This window comes from Chrysemys picta, chromosome 8, assembly GCF_011386835.1.
Source record: "Chrysemys picta bellii isolate R12L10 chromosome 8, ASM1138683v2, whole genome shotgun sequence".
Classification (NCBI taxonomy): domain Eukaryota; kingdom Metazoa; phylum Chordata; order Testudines; family Emydidae; genus Chrysemys; species Chrysemys picta.
This window is the reverse complement of record NC_088798.1, coordinates 58,353,811-58,369,025: the sequence shown is the minus strand read 5'-3', so window position 1 is coordinate 58,369,025 and position 15,215 is coordinate 58,353,811. Positions and strand designations below refer to the sequence as shown.

Genomic DNA, 15,215 nt, shown 5'->3' with positions numbered 1-15,215 from the left:
AAGATCAGCAAGGATTTCACTGTTTAGCCAAGCTGGTCGCCTGCCATATTTACTATTCTTTCTACACATCGGGATGGTTTGTTCCTGCAACCTCAATAAGGATTCTTTAAAATACAGCCAGCTCTCCTGGACCCCTTTGCCCTTCATGTTATTCTCCCAGGGGATCCTGCCCATCTGTTCCCTGAGGGAGTCAAAGTCTGCTTTTCTGAAGTCCAGGGTCCATTCTGCTGCTCTCCTTTCTTCCTTGTGTCAGGATCCTGAACTCGACCATCTCATGGTCACTGCCTCCCAGGTTCCCATCCACTTTTGCTTCCCCTACTAGTTCTTCCCTGTTTGTGAGCAGCAGGTCAAGAAAAGCTTTGCCCCTAGTTGGTTCCTCCAGCACTTGCACCAGGAAATTGTCCCCTACGCTTTCCAAAAATTTCCTGGATTGCCTGTGCACCGCTGTATTGCTCTCCCAGCAGATATCAGGGTGATTAAAGTCTCCCATGAGAACCAGGGCCTGCGATCTAGCAACTTCTGCTAGTTGCCAGAAGAAAGCCTCGTCCACCTCATCCCCCTGGTCTGGTGGTCTATAGCAGACTCCAACCACGACATCACCCTTGTTGCTCCCACTTCTCAACTTTATCCAGAGACTCTCAGGTTTTTCTGCAGTATCATACCGGAGCTCTGAGCAGTCATACTCCTCTCTTACATACAACGCCACTCCCCCACCTTTTCTGCCCTGCCTGTCCTTCCTGAACAGTTTATATCCATCCATGACAGTACTCCAGTCATGTGAGTTATCCCACCAAGTCTCTGTTATTCCAATCACATCATAATTCCCTGACTGTGCCAGGACTTCCAGTTCTCCCTGCTTGTTTCCCAGGCTTCTTGCATTTGTGTATAGGCACTTAAGATAACTCAATGATCGTCCCTCTTTCTCAGCATGAGACAGGAGTCCTCCCCTCTTGCGCTCTCCTGCTTGTGCTTCCTCCCAGGATCCCATTTCCCCACTTACCTCAGGGCTTTGGTCTCCTTCCCCCGGTGAACCTAGTTTAAAGCCCTCCTCACTAGGTTAGCCAGCCTGCTGGCGAAGATGCTCTTCCCTCTCTTCGTTAGGTGGAGCCCGTCTCTGCCTAGCACTCCTTCTTCTTGGAACACCATCCCATGGTCGAAGAATCCAAAGCCTTCTCTCCGACACCACCTGCGTAGCCATTCGTTGACTTCCACGATTCGACGGTCTCTACCCCGGCCTTTTCCTTGCACAGGGAGGATGGACGAGAACACCACTTGCGCCTCAAACTCCTTTATCCTTCTTCCCAGAGCCACGTAGTCTGCAGTGATCCGCTCAAGGTCATTCTTGGCAGTATCATTGGTGCCCACGTGGAGAAGCAGGAAGGGGTAGCGATCCGAGGACTTGATGAGTCTCGGCAGTCTCTCCGTCACATCGTGTATCCTAGCTCCTGGCAAGCAGCAGACCTCTCGGTTTTCCCGGTCAGGGCGGCAGATAGATGACTCAGTCCCCCTGAGGAGGGGGGGACAATGCCTGACTTGATGTGACTTAGATTCTCCACTTGCCACAATAGCTACTGAACTAGGATGCTTCATATACAAATCTATAAACTGAATTTAGAGGAACAAGAATGAGAGAACACAAGAGTCTGTGGAAATAGAAAAATTTGTAGTGGTAGAAACTGCAGTTTGATTAGTCATCTGGGCATGTGTACAATATTTTTTCCTCAGTAAAACACCCATGGAATGCTGGCATAAGTTTGCCGTTTCAATTGTGTAGGATCAATATTGCTAATAGAGATGAGTCCAAATCAAAATATCAGATCCAAGTTTGCAGGCCAAAGACCCTCATATTTGGTAAGAGTCAAATACTGATAGATATTTTAACCCCCTCATATTTAGGAGTGTCCAAACCTGCGGTTTTGGTTTGGGTCTATCTCAGATTCCTGGCTCTACAAGCAGGAAGCAGGTCCATCTACAGGGTACTTTCTTTAGGTCCAAGTAACGGTATTTCCTGCTTTGTTTTCATTGTTGCCTTATATAGTGGAATCCCTCTAATTGATGTTAGTGTGCCTGTTGTTGCTGGGTGCTGACACTGATGTTTCCTCTGTATATCTGTTTAAACTCTTTTTCATAACATTTGTCTGTTTTTTGGTTCATGGAACTTCTTCAAAGCCAAAGCACGCTTAGGAAATTTTGCATTTTGGGGGCAAAATGATGCTTCAGTCAGTTGTCCGGATGTTTGCAAAGCCACGTCTGCTCCACAAATTCACACTCCTGCATTCCAAAATGTTGCAGGAGAGGAGAGAGACGATGGGAATGATGCTAGAAGTGGCTTTCCCACTTCTGTCATTGTCACTAGCTTTAATACTTCTATAGGCTAATGGAATTTAGCTATGCTTAGGGCCCCGAATACTATATGCTGCATCAGACCTATCTTATATAACAAGGCCTTCTGATTTACGCAGTGGAACTACTCTGAATTATGGCCCTGATTCAGCAAAAGCACCTGAAGCATGTGAGAGGCAGGGTGGCCCAGTGGATAGGGCACTGGACTGGGACTTGGGAGTCTTGGGTTCTTTTCCCAGCTATGACACTGACCTGCTGTGTGACCTTGGGCAAGTCACTTCACTGCTCTGTGCCACAGTTTCTTCTCCTTCACTTTATCTACTTAGACTGTAAGCTCTTTGGAGCAGGGGCTGCCCTTCACTAAGTGTTTGGTTTGTTCAGTGCCAACTACAATGTGATCTCTCTCAATTGGGGTCTCTAGGTACTACTGTAATACATAGAATTGATAATAGTTAAGCATGTGCTTAAATCATCACTATCCCGTAAGGCACTTAAGCATGTGATTAACTTTAAGTACATGCTTACATTCTGTTGCAGTCAATGAGAATTATGCAGCAACGTTAGCTAGTTGTGAAATCATTCAGTATACATAAGACTAATGGGGAGCTGTATGCTGCACCTCCCCACCCTTGGCAATAACATTCAAACAGTTCACCACACAATTAAAATATTAAATTTGTTGAAGGGAGGGGGTGGGGGGACAGAATGGCCACAAATCATAAGAGGTCCTGGGGCAAGTAAGCTAAATGCTCATCAGGAGATCCTGCACTAGCAGTTCTGCATAGCAAGTGCCTACCCCTCCCTCACAGGTCTGAAGTCAAGGAAATGACGGTCCATTTCTGCAGGAGGGGAGCTTATTGTTCTGTGTGACTGGCTAGGTGAGCAATGGCTATGCCCATGTGTGGAGGGCTGAAACACTGTGCTGGGGGAAGCAATCAGAGGCTTGCAGGGACAGACTAAGTCTGGCGGACTGAGACTGCCACTGCTGGAAGGCTTAGGAGCTCCACATAGCAGCTAGCTTCCTCACTCTGAGTTCCTCCATTGGATTTCCTTTCACCGTCTTGTCAATTAGACTATTGATCTTTAACTTTAAGTCACTCTGTGATGCAGCCCTGCCAGACCTGTCAACTCTTGCACATTACTGAGCTGTTAATTCCCATCTCCTCCCTGCCCACCTCTGTTAGCCTTTCCCACCCATTCAAGCACCTTTGTGCTTTCACCCATTCTATCCCTTTTGGAGGAGATCCTCCCAGAAATGAGCATTGCTGTCCTCCAGATCCCTCCATAAATCTCACCTGTGTTGTGATGCCTACAAATATCTCTGCAATGGTTAGGCATTTGGTGTTGACACTGGTGCCTATTGTGGTGGCTTCACCTTTTACCCTGTCTCTCTCCCCTACCCCACCATTGTTGTCTTATATGTGACATTTGCCCACCTATTGTGAGAGAGAGAGAGAGAGTGTGTGTGTTGTGGGGCAGGAGCTGTCTTGTTTCTATGTGTACAGTGCCTAGCACAGTGGAGCCTTAATAAAGGCTTCTCTGTATTACCATAATATAAACAATTGAAATAATTATCTTCCCCTGTTTTGCAGCTAAGCTACCCAGGAGCAGGGTTCCATTCCTATAGAAGGGAGGAGTTCTGCATAATGGGTCCCCCCCATCCCCTTACACAGTTCCTTAGACAGTGCTTCAGCCCTTTCTGCTGCCCTGTCTGTAGGAAGATCCTTGGTTGTGAAGGATCTCCCTCTCCCTGCCCCTTGCACCCTCTCTTATAAGCAGTAGGGTGAGAGCAGGTGCAGGAGACCTACTGAACTCCTGTGGGGAGAAAACAGGAAAACTGATATGGATAAGGAAGGCAAAATTGGCAGGTGGACAAGCTAGGCAGTGTGAGGAGGATGGAAAAATGGCAAATTTTGTGGATTTATTTAGTGCAAAGAGCCTTGCATCACAGCGTATCAAAAAGATGTCATGTTGTCATTTGCACTGTCCCATTGTAGTAGACATGGGGTTCTAAATACCCCTCACAGTGTTCCTATTAAGTTATTAAATATCATTGCCCCTGTACTATAGATGGGGAAACTGAGGCTGAACTATCTGATGTGCCCATATCAAGCAATGTTAATGTCAGAACCAGGATTAGAGCCCAGGTCACCTGACCTCCTAGACTCCAGGGTCCCAGGCAGATCCCCTAGCCAGAATTTTCAAACTTGATTGCAAACACCTGCAGTTACCATTGATGCAACCAGAAGGAATGGATGTTTGGCATTTATGAAAACCAAGCTAATTTGAGGTCCTTAATCAAGGTGTCTGCCTCATCATACTAGAGCTAAAATTTTTGGTCTTAGCCCCCAAACAGAGGACCCAGAAAAACCAAAAGTGTGAAATCTACCGAAGCTAATATTTTTGCATTCAGATTTTATATTTAACTCCTTGTCCCCCAGCTCAAGCACCCAAGCGCACACACAGTTGATGGATTTTTAAATTCATCCTTTCTGAGCTAGTGATGTTTTCATACATGAATTACTCAGAGTGGAACTCATTTTAACAGTGAAAATTCCACTTTCACCTGATCCACTGTGCAAGGGGAGAAGTGGTAAAAATGAGGCACCAGTCTGTTTTGGTGCCAGATCCGGTACTGAATCAGGTGAAAATACTATCAGGTGACTAGTCAGCAATCCAGAAATCCTTTCTCAATACTATTTGAAAGAATGTGTCCATGGGCTTGGAAATGGTGTGAGCAACAGAACATTAGTTAAGTAATACTTTGTTTGATTGCTCCTTGGAATGTGCCTCCACCATCAGTTTCTGCAAGCAGCTGCTCAGCACTTCTAGCTGGAGGATGATTGCACCAAGGAAACACACAGTCCATGTTCTTCCTTCAGGTAAAAAACTTGGCGGGAGAGAACAGTAACTAAAGAACGATGTTTAGGATTAATTCTGTAACTGCTGTTCCCCATCCATAATATTCTCTGTATCTGTAATGATCAGAACCGAGCCTTGCTGTTTGCATGTTCCAGATGAGATGAATACTTTCTGTGATGGAGGAATAAACCTGTTTAGACAATACATTTACTGTGTGAACCAGTCTGTTGCAGTCCTTTCTGTGCAATAAAGTGTCTTGAATGATTACGTGATAAAGGAATACAACTTTTTTCATGACTGGAAAAAACCCTCAGTTTTAAAAGAAGTGCTGTTTGTGACCTGGTCAGTGAAGGAATCTGCAATGCACCAGTCTGGGTTAAATCTGTGCATTGAGCTAATGGCATACTTAAGAAAGGGGCAGATGTTTTGAAGAAATAGGCTTACCATGCCTTCTAACTGGATAATATGCTGAAACGGACTTTGCCTGTGAGGAATATCCGTTTGAAAGTGAAGGTGGGGAGTTGCAGCGTACAGCTCCCCATGTCTGTATTCCACGAATATTCTGTCTTGATGAAAGACTTTTCCTAACAGAATTGTCCTTCTGTGCCTTGTTGGCATGTGCAAAATGTCCATCTCCTGTCAGCTAACAAAGTGTCTGGTTGGGGCAGTAAAAAAATGGGAGCTTCAGCTTTGGTTCTGTCAAATTGGCGTGTGCATGTGCATGTGAGCGAGAGAGAGCGAGAGAGCATGGACTTTTTGGTATTTCTTTTTTTTAATTAGCATCTTGTAAGTGTGTATGTAAAACAAACCTTGTATGCCAAAAATGTAGTAAGCCTGGATTGAGAGATCTCCAATAGATACAATATAAGTTCTAATGAAATCAATGCACTAAGCACAATACTACATTTCTGTATGTGAATTTTAACAATACTGAACTGAGAGAATTGACTAGCACCACATATACGGCAGAAGGGTATTGTGCAAATACAGCCACAAGGCCTTCCTATTGCACTTCAGTTCTGACCTGCAACAATGTTAGTAACACTCCACAATGCATAAACCTTTCAGAAGCTGAGACTGCAAAACTCCGAGGTTAGTTTAATGATACGAACAAGGGTCTGCTGAAGCCTAGACAGAGCACCCAACTTTTGATGTAGCACATATTTGAATCCAAGTGTGAAAGTCAGGTGCACTGATTCACTGTCATCTATTGCTGTGATTATTAGCTGTAAGTAGTTGAACTGCAGTTATTCACAGGGAAGTTAATTAAACCTTATTGACTTTTTATTTATAATTTCTTATTGTTTTTAGAAAATATTAAATTTGTATAGCACCTTTTAGTCCCAAAATGCTTTACAAATTGTATTCCATTGAAATGCAGTAACTCTTGGTATAGATGGCAGTATGAAATTGCTGTGCAGCACAAGGCCAGCTCTTGTCTGACGCAAAATGTGTCCTGATATTGTTGGGCTCTGCAGAAAGAGACAAGACTTCGGGTTTTTTCCCTCAAGTCTCATTTGAAACCTAAACTGTACAGAATGCAGTTTGCCTGCCTCAGAATGATGATGAACTGAGCCAACCATGCACGGATTAGAACTGTGCCTTCAAGGAGGCTCTATATTTTAAACATGATGCTTAGACCTCTCAGACATCCCCTCTGGCATTTGAAGCTATTCATATATAGAAAATTGCTAAGCTTCTGTGTTTTTCCTCCAGTATAACTCAAGTAAAGGCAGATGACTTGTTTGTTTGTTTTTAAATGCTGCGGCCACAATCCTTATACACCAAATGCCAGATTTTAGCACGGAGCAAATTTATCTGGTTAAATCTTAAACCTCAGTAGAACAGGAATTAATGGTAATATGAATACACAATCTTAACACTTTGATATGCTGTGCACATAATCTGTGGGGGGAGGGGTTCTTGGAAATGTGTTACTACACCTTTCTGAAAGAAATCCCTGTAAAAGATTGTAAAGTTTATAAGAGTGGCCAGTGTTTGTCTTGCATCTACAGTGAGAAACAGAGATGTTGGTTCCAAGAGAGGGAAGCTGCAGGACTCCTTGGGATGGGCAGGTTTTTGATCTGTTCTGTAAACAAGCTACTGTTTAAACCTGAAGAAAGCTCTTACCTTGCTGAGCCCTATTTTTACTGTTCAGGGTTCCTCTGATATATACAACCCTCTGCATCAGGCATGAATTTGCTGTGACTTGTTCAATTTTGTGCATACTTTTCTGTATTTATGTTGCTTGCTCTTGCTTCAGAAGCCTGCTTATATTTACCTAGTTTGTGCACACTTATGGAGTTTTTTTACAATGAATAGTATGACAGCTGATGGAAAATTAACTGTAAATGGCACCTTTTATGCAGATCTCCTGTCCCAAGGATGACACCTACCCTTGTCTTAACTTTTCCAGTATAGACCAGGCTTAACTTGTTAACTACATTGATTTAAAAATCAGTGAAGTTGAACTAGTTCAAACCCCTAATGTAGACCTACTACTGAACTCCCTTTATCCAATCTAAATGGGAGTCTGACCAGGGGCAGATCGATTAATCAAATATTCAGATAATCAGGAGAATGGGAAAGTGCAAGGCTGCAGCGCCATCTAGTGGCCACAGGAGTGTTCACCCATTTCTGGACCTGTGTGCACTGAGAGCTGGATAATGGAGGGTCAGCTAAACAGGGTTCTACAGTACTTCTACTGTACTTACACCTTTTTAACTATTGCTGATATCAATTTAGCTAAATTGATAACTTACCAATGCAAGTATGGGTTTAATTGGTTTAAGTGCATTAATTATAGCTATTGCACCAATTTAACTAAACTGATTTTAAAATTGATTTCATTACATTGGTGCACTTATCTAATATAGACAAAGCCTTAAGTTCCCTATCCTGTGCTAGATGCCCATGGATTAGTAGCCCATCCATTTCCACTACATTCAGTTAAGACACCTTTGTGATCTTTTTATAAATAGAGCTTGAAAAATTTGCCTAATACTAACTATTCTGGAGACTAAGGATATATCTACACAGTAAAAAAGACCCGCAATAGCAAGTCTCAGAGCCTGGGTCAGCTGGTTCAGGGTCATGCTACGGGGCTAAAAAAAAAAAAGTGTAGATGTGTGGGCTTGGGTTGGTGACGTAGTTATGCTGATGTAAGTGTATAGTGTAGACCTAGCCTCAGATACTGAACTGGACTTATTCCAGCAAGAATATAGGCTATTTTGATAACTTGTTACCTTTACTCTAACTGATGACTCTTTTATACTGCAGGGGAAGAGGAAGGAATTATACTTGCTCTGATTGTATCAGCAAAATAGACAAAAATGTGTTTCAACAGTACAGCAGAGAGATAATTTGTTTAAAAGAAAAATAATAAAGCCACTGAGGGAAAGTGGGTTATTGAGCTCCATTGGAGTTCATCTCTTTCCTAACAGGCACCTTTATGTCGCATGCAAATCCCTGACTCCCAAAAGAAGCCTTGGAGATGGGGAGGTCTGTATGTTCTAGTGGTGATTAGTATCCATTAAGATCCAACTCAATGTCCAATAAAGTGCTTCTGGCTGCAGGCTGATAATTATTGATGCATTTTTGAGACTTCTTCATCTGTGTATTACCCAGTGAAAGATGGAAGCATTTATTCGTTTTGGTCTTAGAGGTCACTGCAAATATTTACATTTGAAGAACAGTCACATTTTTGACAAATTTCAGAGTAGCAGCCGTGTTAGTCTGTATCCGCAAAAAGAAGAACAGGAGTACTTGTGGCACCTTAGAGACTAACAAATTTATTAGAGCATAAGCTTTCGTGGACTACGAAGAAGTGGGCTGTAGTCCACGAAAGCTTATGCTCTAATAAATTTGTTAGTCTCTAAGGTGCCACAAGTACTCCTGTTCTTATTTTTGACAGAGATATCTGCCGGTGGTACTGATGAAGTAAAGACCAGACGAGCCACTGAAAATTTCTGCTTTGTAACTTTCTTTTCCTCCCTGCCAAGGGTGGCACATTGCAGCTAATTCTCTTCCATTTGGAAAGGTCTAGAGGAAGTTTTTGATTTTTTTGAAATCTGATGTGAGGGTCACCTTTTGACTAGTGCTCTGGGTCTCACTGTGCCAGTTGGGTAAGAGACCCGCTTTTGTGACCACGAGCTAAAGGACAGTATTAATGGGCATCTTTGGCTGGCTTTAGGGAGTCTCAAAATATCGGAGGATATCTCTGTTCCTGTTATTCGTGAAACATACCAAGAAGGCTCTAAGAACGAGCTGCAGCTTTGCATGACATTTCTGAGCAAGTGGGTGAATGCTAAGTTTGAATAATTCCAGACAGAGAAAATGCTGTTATTTCCGAGGCCATGGACTGTCAGGAATGTTGTGGGAAGAAGAGGCTCCACATTGTGTCATGATAACTGAGAATCATGGGTTGGAAGGCATCCTGACCAGTACATGCATGGGGGTTATAGATTAGATATAAGCAACAAAGCCAGATTAGAGTGTGTATTGGTGGTTTGACAGCTGCCCAAGGAAATGCACCAGTAAGCAAATGCTGCACCTCCTGACACGACACGTTTTTCACAGTATATTTTAAAAGTAGAAGACAGCTTGGTCCATTAAAAATATACCAGACACTGCTAGTCAGAGATATATATGAAAGATGAGTTAGTGTGTTCCACTAGAAAAACTGATAGGCAACACCCTGATGTTAAACCTAGCCTTCCTGCTACCATAGGCTCCCGGGAAGGGGGAGAGAGCAGGACTTACTGCCAGGACTTACGATCATATTTGAGACTTCATTTTTCATATCACTCTGGCTAGTAGGTGTGTATGAAATTTGAAGCTCCAAGCCCTCTAGCTGTTGAAGAGGAGGAGGATCTCTTTTAATCTCTTCTTCCCTATGTGGAGTCTTCTGAAGGCTGCGTATGAGGAGGGTTTCTGCTACTTCTCTACCCTTCTCCATGTGACTTCTGAATGCTGTGATGGGAGGCGGTCTCTACTGCACTCTCCCTGCTTTTGTTGCCCTGTGAATAGCTCCAGTGCCTTTTCTCTGCTGCTGCTCATGGCTCTCAAGCAACACAAAATTGACACAATTCTTGAAAATTTCATTTGCTACCTTTAGGGTTCTGAATAGAAACTGTGAAACTGTCCACAGTGTTAGTGAGGTCACTGCCACTGATTTGGAAAAGCTGTGAGCAGCAGCAGAGGCACTGAAGCTGTTAGTGTGCAAACCTAGGCAGACAATCCTCTTTTCAAATTTGGAATGTTATTTTCACAATCATAAAGAGTACAACCTTAACTGAATCCATTGAAAGCATATATTCTCCAGAAATTGTTAGTGCCCCCAAAGTTGCTAAGGAACGCTGGCTGCCGGTGAGTGGAAAAGTGGATTTCTCAAGGTCTGTCATAGAAAGAGAAATCAGAATTCTTTGAAACCGAAGGGGTCACTTGCAGTGACTGGCTTTAGCAATGGCTGTGATAGAAAAATGAGTGAAAGCGCTGAAGAGATAGCAGATGGGCTGGTAGCACTTAAATGCCTATTTTTGGATGCCTCTTTTTCCTGAGTATGCCTGCATGCAAAAACAGCGTTAAATAACGTGCATCTTTAAGGGAAGTTTGGGGGCAATTCAAGGCACTGTCCTGCAGAAAGCTAATTTGGTGCATAATGATGTCAATTTTTTTCCTCCACATTTTGGAGTTCCCAGCATTCTCTAGGAGATTGGCAAAATGGGAATTTCAACAAAAAGGCAAAACCCAATGCCATAGTCCAAATTCACATAGGTCACACCATCAATCACTGGGTTGTTTTGTGTAAATGTCAGATACCTTCATGATCCTTGGATGAGAGAGAGCTTGTTACAAGGACTTTGCAGATTGCATTTCAAGTTCCTGCAACAGACTGCTTGGATACCCCATTTGCTCCCTCTTCCCCTAAGCACTCTCCCTGCTTATACATCAACCACCACTTATGGTTCCTTTTCTGCTCTGCCTGATATCAGCCTTGAGAAGGCTTTTAGATAATGGCACAATGGGAGAGGGCTGTCAGTCTATTAAGAATCTGAATAGAAAAGAGAAGAAATCTGTTTGAGACAGAGCTTAGCAATTTCACTGTGGATGTTTAAAGAAATATTTTAACGTGTATAGGGAACTTAATATACTGTGCTTCTTCAGTCTTTGAAACAAGGTTTACTCTTCTATTTTATATTTGGCTTAAATTCAATCTTAGTAGTATACTTTATTCTTGCCATTTTCTCTCACTGGAATTGGGTAGAGTTTTAAAACACTCCAAGTAGCTGTGTATAGTTAATCCCTCCTCCAATACAGCAATCCTCACTACATACTTGGGGGTCTATTTCCTTTAAGTAGAATCAGATCGTTCCTTTGGCATTTCAAGAATCTAAATTTCTTCATGGCAGGTATAGCAGGATCGTGGCTGACAAAGCCAGATCTGACAACTCATCAGGTCCCTAGAAAACACTTCCATTTACAGAACAGCCAACCCATGGTCTCGGGGATATTAACCCATTTTCACAACTGGAACTGTAGTGTAAGCCCTCTGTTTCTAACCAGGCTGAAATGGAGGATTCCTGAATGATGTAAAGCAAGAACTGGAATTGTAACTGGATGAGACCTTAAAAGCCCATGGCCTGTCTACATAAATACTAAAATTCTGATGGCTCTTTAAAGAAGAACATGGATTTATCCCAGTGCTCTAGGCTTTATTGTTCCCTTCTTGCTGTTGTACAGTGTTGTGTGCACCAGTTGTTGTCTGTTGCTCTCCACCCCAGACATAGCTGCATTTCTGTCATGCTGAAGATAGTTTGTAAAGTGTTTTGGGATCCTTCAGGATAAAACGTGCTATATCATTATCAAACTGTTCATTTTAGTGGGGACACGTGTGGAGAAAGAGGGAGGGAGGGAGATTACTGTTAGTTCACAAATTGCTTTTCTAAGGAATCCTATTAAACTGAGATTGTTCTGTCCTTCCACTTCCCCAATAGTTAAGTATTTCTAGAACCAGGTCAAATTAATCTCTGTATAGATGGGCTTGTTTTACTTTTTTATACCATTGCTAGTGTCGGGGTTTTTTTTAACCTAAAGGCCTGTACTAGCATGAACCATGTACCTAGTTCTTGGTTTCTGTGTGTGGTAGTTGGCTTTAATTTTTTACTTAATTTTAGAACATCAGGTGGGGATGATATTATTTTTCATTCCACAATCAATTTTGTCTGAGCACACTGTCAGCGCGTTTCTCTCCCAAGAACTATCCTGTGGCTTTCATACATATTTCTCATGTGAGCCTTAGCAGGGGGTGGGGTCATGAAAGCTTCTATTCCTACTGGGAAAAAATTGCCAGGGCGTGGGGGTTGTTGCATAAGAGGAGAAAGAACAGAAGCTTATCTGAAACAGAAGTAACACAGAGAAAAGGAAGAGACATGTCACTAAGGAGAGAGGAATTAAAAAGGAAGAAGAGATCATGTTACAAACAAATGAACAAAACAGGAAAAACTTTGAACAAACTACAGAAGGTGGGAAAGAGCATGTGGTCTGTTTACTATCAGCTGTTCATTAAATTGTAGCAATAGGCTAAGTGATTTTGTGTTTCTCTCATGTCTATTTTCTTCTGCTCTGGTGCCCAGACTGGCAGGTGGGATCTGCTGGGAATCAAACTGTGGATTTTTAAATTGATCAAACTTGACGTGTTATCCTCAGCAGTGGCATTATAATGTGTTAAAGGCATCATGCCAGTAGCAGGGACTGGAATGTGTGTTTTCCCCTTTCTTTCTCTGCATGTTAAAGAGCAGCTTTCGTTCTCTGTTCTAGGGTAATGCTGCTGTACCTAGAAATCAAACTCTCTGCAATTTTAAAATAAACAAAAAAGATAGCAAGGAAAGATCTTTTATTTCAGACTTCACTATTTCTCTTTCAAAAGCCAGAAATCACACCCTGAATAAAAAGCAATCCCAGTTCAGTATCCAAGGAGATAAAATGTGCATTGTTTGTTTGAGAAAATCATCAGGGGTTTGTTGAGAGTTGTATATTTTCCTGAGATGTAGAGGTAGCTGGCGGTAGTAGTATCTTTAAGTATAAAACACAATTTTATGACACTGGCACTTAAAGTGGCAGCGAGTGAGCTCTTTGCTCCCCTGTTTGATTTGGGATTGTACTTTCTTGGAGTCAACCTAGTTTGTAATACTTTGGACAGTTTGTGATAGCAGCTTCTGAAATCAGCACTTCTTAGTTAGTTTTTATATAATTGATTTTAGATGTATAAATTTTTGAGACATCTGCTTGGATCCAGTGGCTTTCATTAGTTTAATACATCTGTTATTTAACAGCAGTTTCTCTCTCTCTCTCTCTCCCTCTCCCTCCCACCCCCCAGCCCTGTGTGCTCATTGTCACTCTCACTCTATCCACCCTCCCTCCATCCCCCATGGGACAGGAAAATTGTCTACCCGTCCCTGGTAGATTGTTAGCTGTTAATATGGGAGACTGCACGTGCCCGAATGCTGCAAGAGAAGGAAAGCAAGTGAGGGGCAGCTATTGTTTAACTGAAGCCAAGGAGCTGGGAGACAGGCTTGGGTTTGACTGGCTTTGGCTCTAGCTTTTCTGCATTCCAAACTGTCTGAGGCAGAGAAAATAGAGAGTGAGCGAGGAGTATGCACAGAGCTTTGTGGCTGTCATGCTGGCAGGATTATGGTAGAGGCACTAGGAGCATCACAGAATGCAGTTCACAGGTAAGATCCCTCATGATATTAACCACACAAGTCTGGAAACGTATTACTGCTGTATTCCATTGAGGTTTGACTGGATGAGAGGAGAACAGGTATTGTGTTAGAAATGTAACTATGCATGTAGTTAAGAACTAAAGCCTTGCTTTTCAGCCTTTCCTTGGTGCCTACTGTATACATACTTTTTGCATTACTTTATCAGTGTTGTACACAGCTGCTATTTTCCCCAGAGATGTTCACATGTGTTTCACCTGACAGGATGAATGCACAAGGGAGAGGGCAACGTGGGTATCTATCTTTCACCAGTGCAGAAACCAAGGGCAGTAGTATCCCTCTGAGACCCCATGTGGGAGAAGAGACGTCAAGAACCAGGACATTACCATAACTAGTTATAATATTTAAAATAGTTGCTTGCTATGTGAATTCTTAGATTAAAGAAAAAACCCAACTCCTCTCTAAAAACCCTTACATAATTAGGATAACTCAGGAAGAGCAACCTTCCACGTAAAATTAGATTTATGGATAAGGGCAAATGTGCTTTACTTGCTTTTTAAGAACACATTGAGTGACATTCTTAATGTGCTAGTTGCAGCTGGCACTGTATGTTGAAATCGATATAAAATTTTGCAAACCTAGCTTCCTGTTCACCAGGAAGAGATGATAAATCAAAGGTATTCAGGAAAACCCACAGGTGGTTCACACAAGCAAGAGGCTTTTTCAAAAGAGTAAATTTTCGTACTGCTGTTTTGCTTTTCTGGCAACCTGTGCTTTAAAATATATTGTCATAAGATAGTAAGCTGGAAACCTTCAGATTTTGTGGTGTTCGATATTTTTAGACATGTGCCACTGACTACAAAAATCAGTAAGTTTTGTATGAAGCCAAGCACTGAAATCTCGGAATAAAATGTTGACTACCTTGGAGTTGTCTTTTAACACGTATTGATTAGAGAGCGGTCATTCAGTTATTTCCTGTTTAACCCCTTCACTAGAGACAGACCTGCTAGTTCGCTCAGGCAAAGTAACTTTGCATTGTGTCACCCTTAGCCAGTGTGACGAATAATATCCAGAAGCTGCTTGTGGTTAGAGAATGAAAACATTCTACGTTTATTTTTTCATATAAGTGTGGATTCCTTAAAACAAAACAAAACAAAAAATCTCATAACCAGCTAACAGGGGAGGCTTACAGTAGAGTTCATGCTCCCTGCCTAGTTTCATATGGATGATCAGAGGAAGGTGGTTGAAAGGGGAATTTCCAGCCTTTTCTGAGGCCTTTTATCACATCAC

The 15,215-nt window shown here is 42.3% G+C and overlaps 1 protein-coding gene across 15 annotated transcripts in view; it reads left to right on the top strand.

Annotated features, from left to right (window-relative positions):
* RASAL2 (RAS protein activator like 2) overlaps positions 1-15,215 on the top strand; it is a 273,501-nt gene that overhangs the window by 159,755 nt on the left and 98,531 nt on the right. The window contains exon 1 of one of the 15 annotated variants that reach the window (XM_042851223.2): positions 12,579-12,728. The exons of 11 other annotated variants lie outside the window; for them this stretch is intronic. In XM_042851223.2, coding sequence (XP_042707157.2) covers positions 12,636-12,728 — 93 coding nt within the window. In that variant the 5' untranslated portion in view covers positions 12,579-12,635. Of the gene's footprint in view, positions 1-12,578; positions 12,729-13,707; positions 13,938-15,215 lie in introns of those variants that run through there. 3 more of the 15 variants (XM_024103758.3, XM_042851224.2, XM_005304209.5) reach the window with 3 other exon arrangements.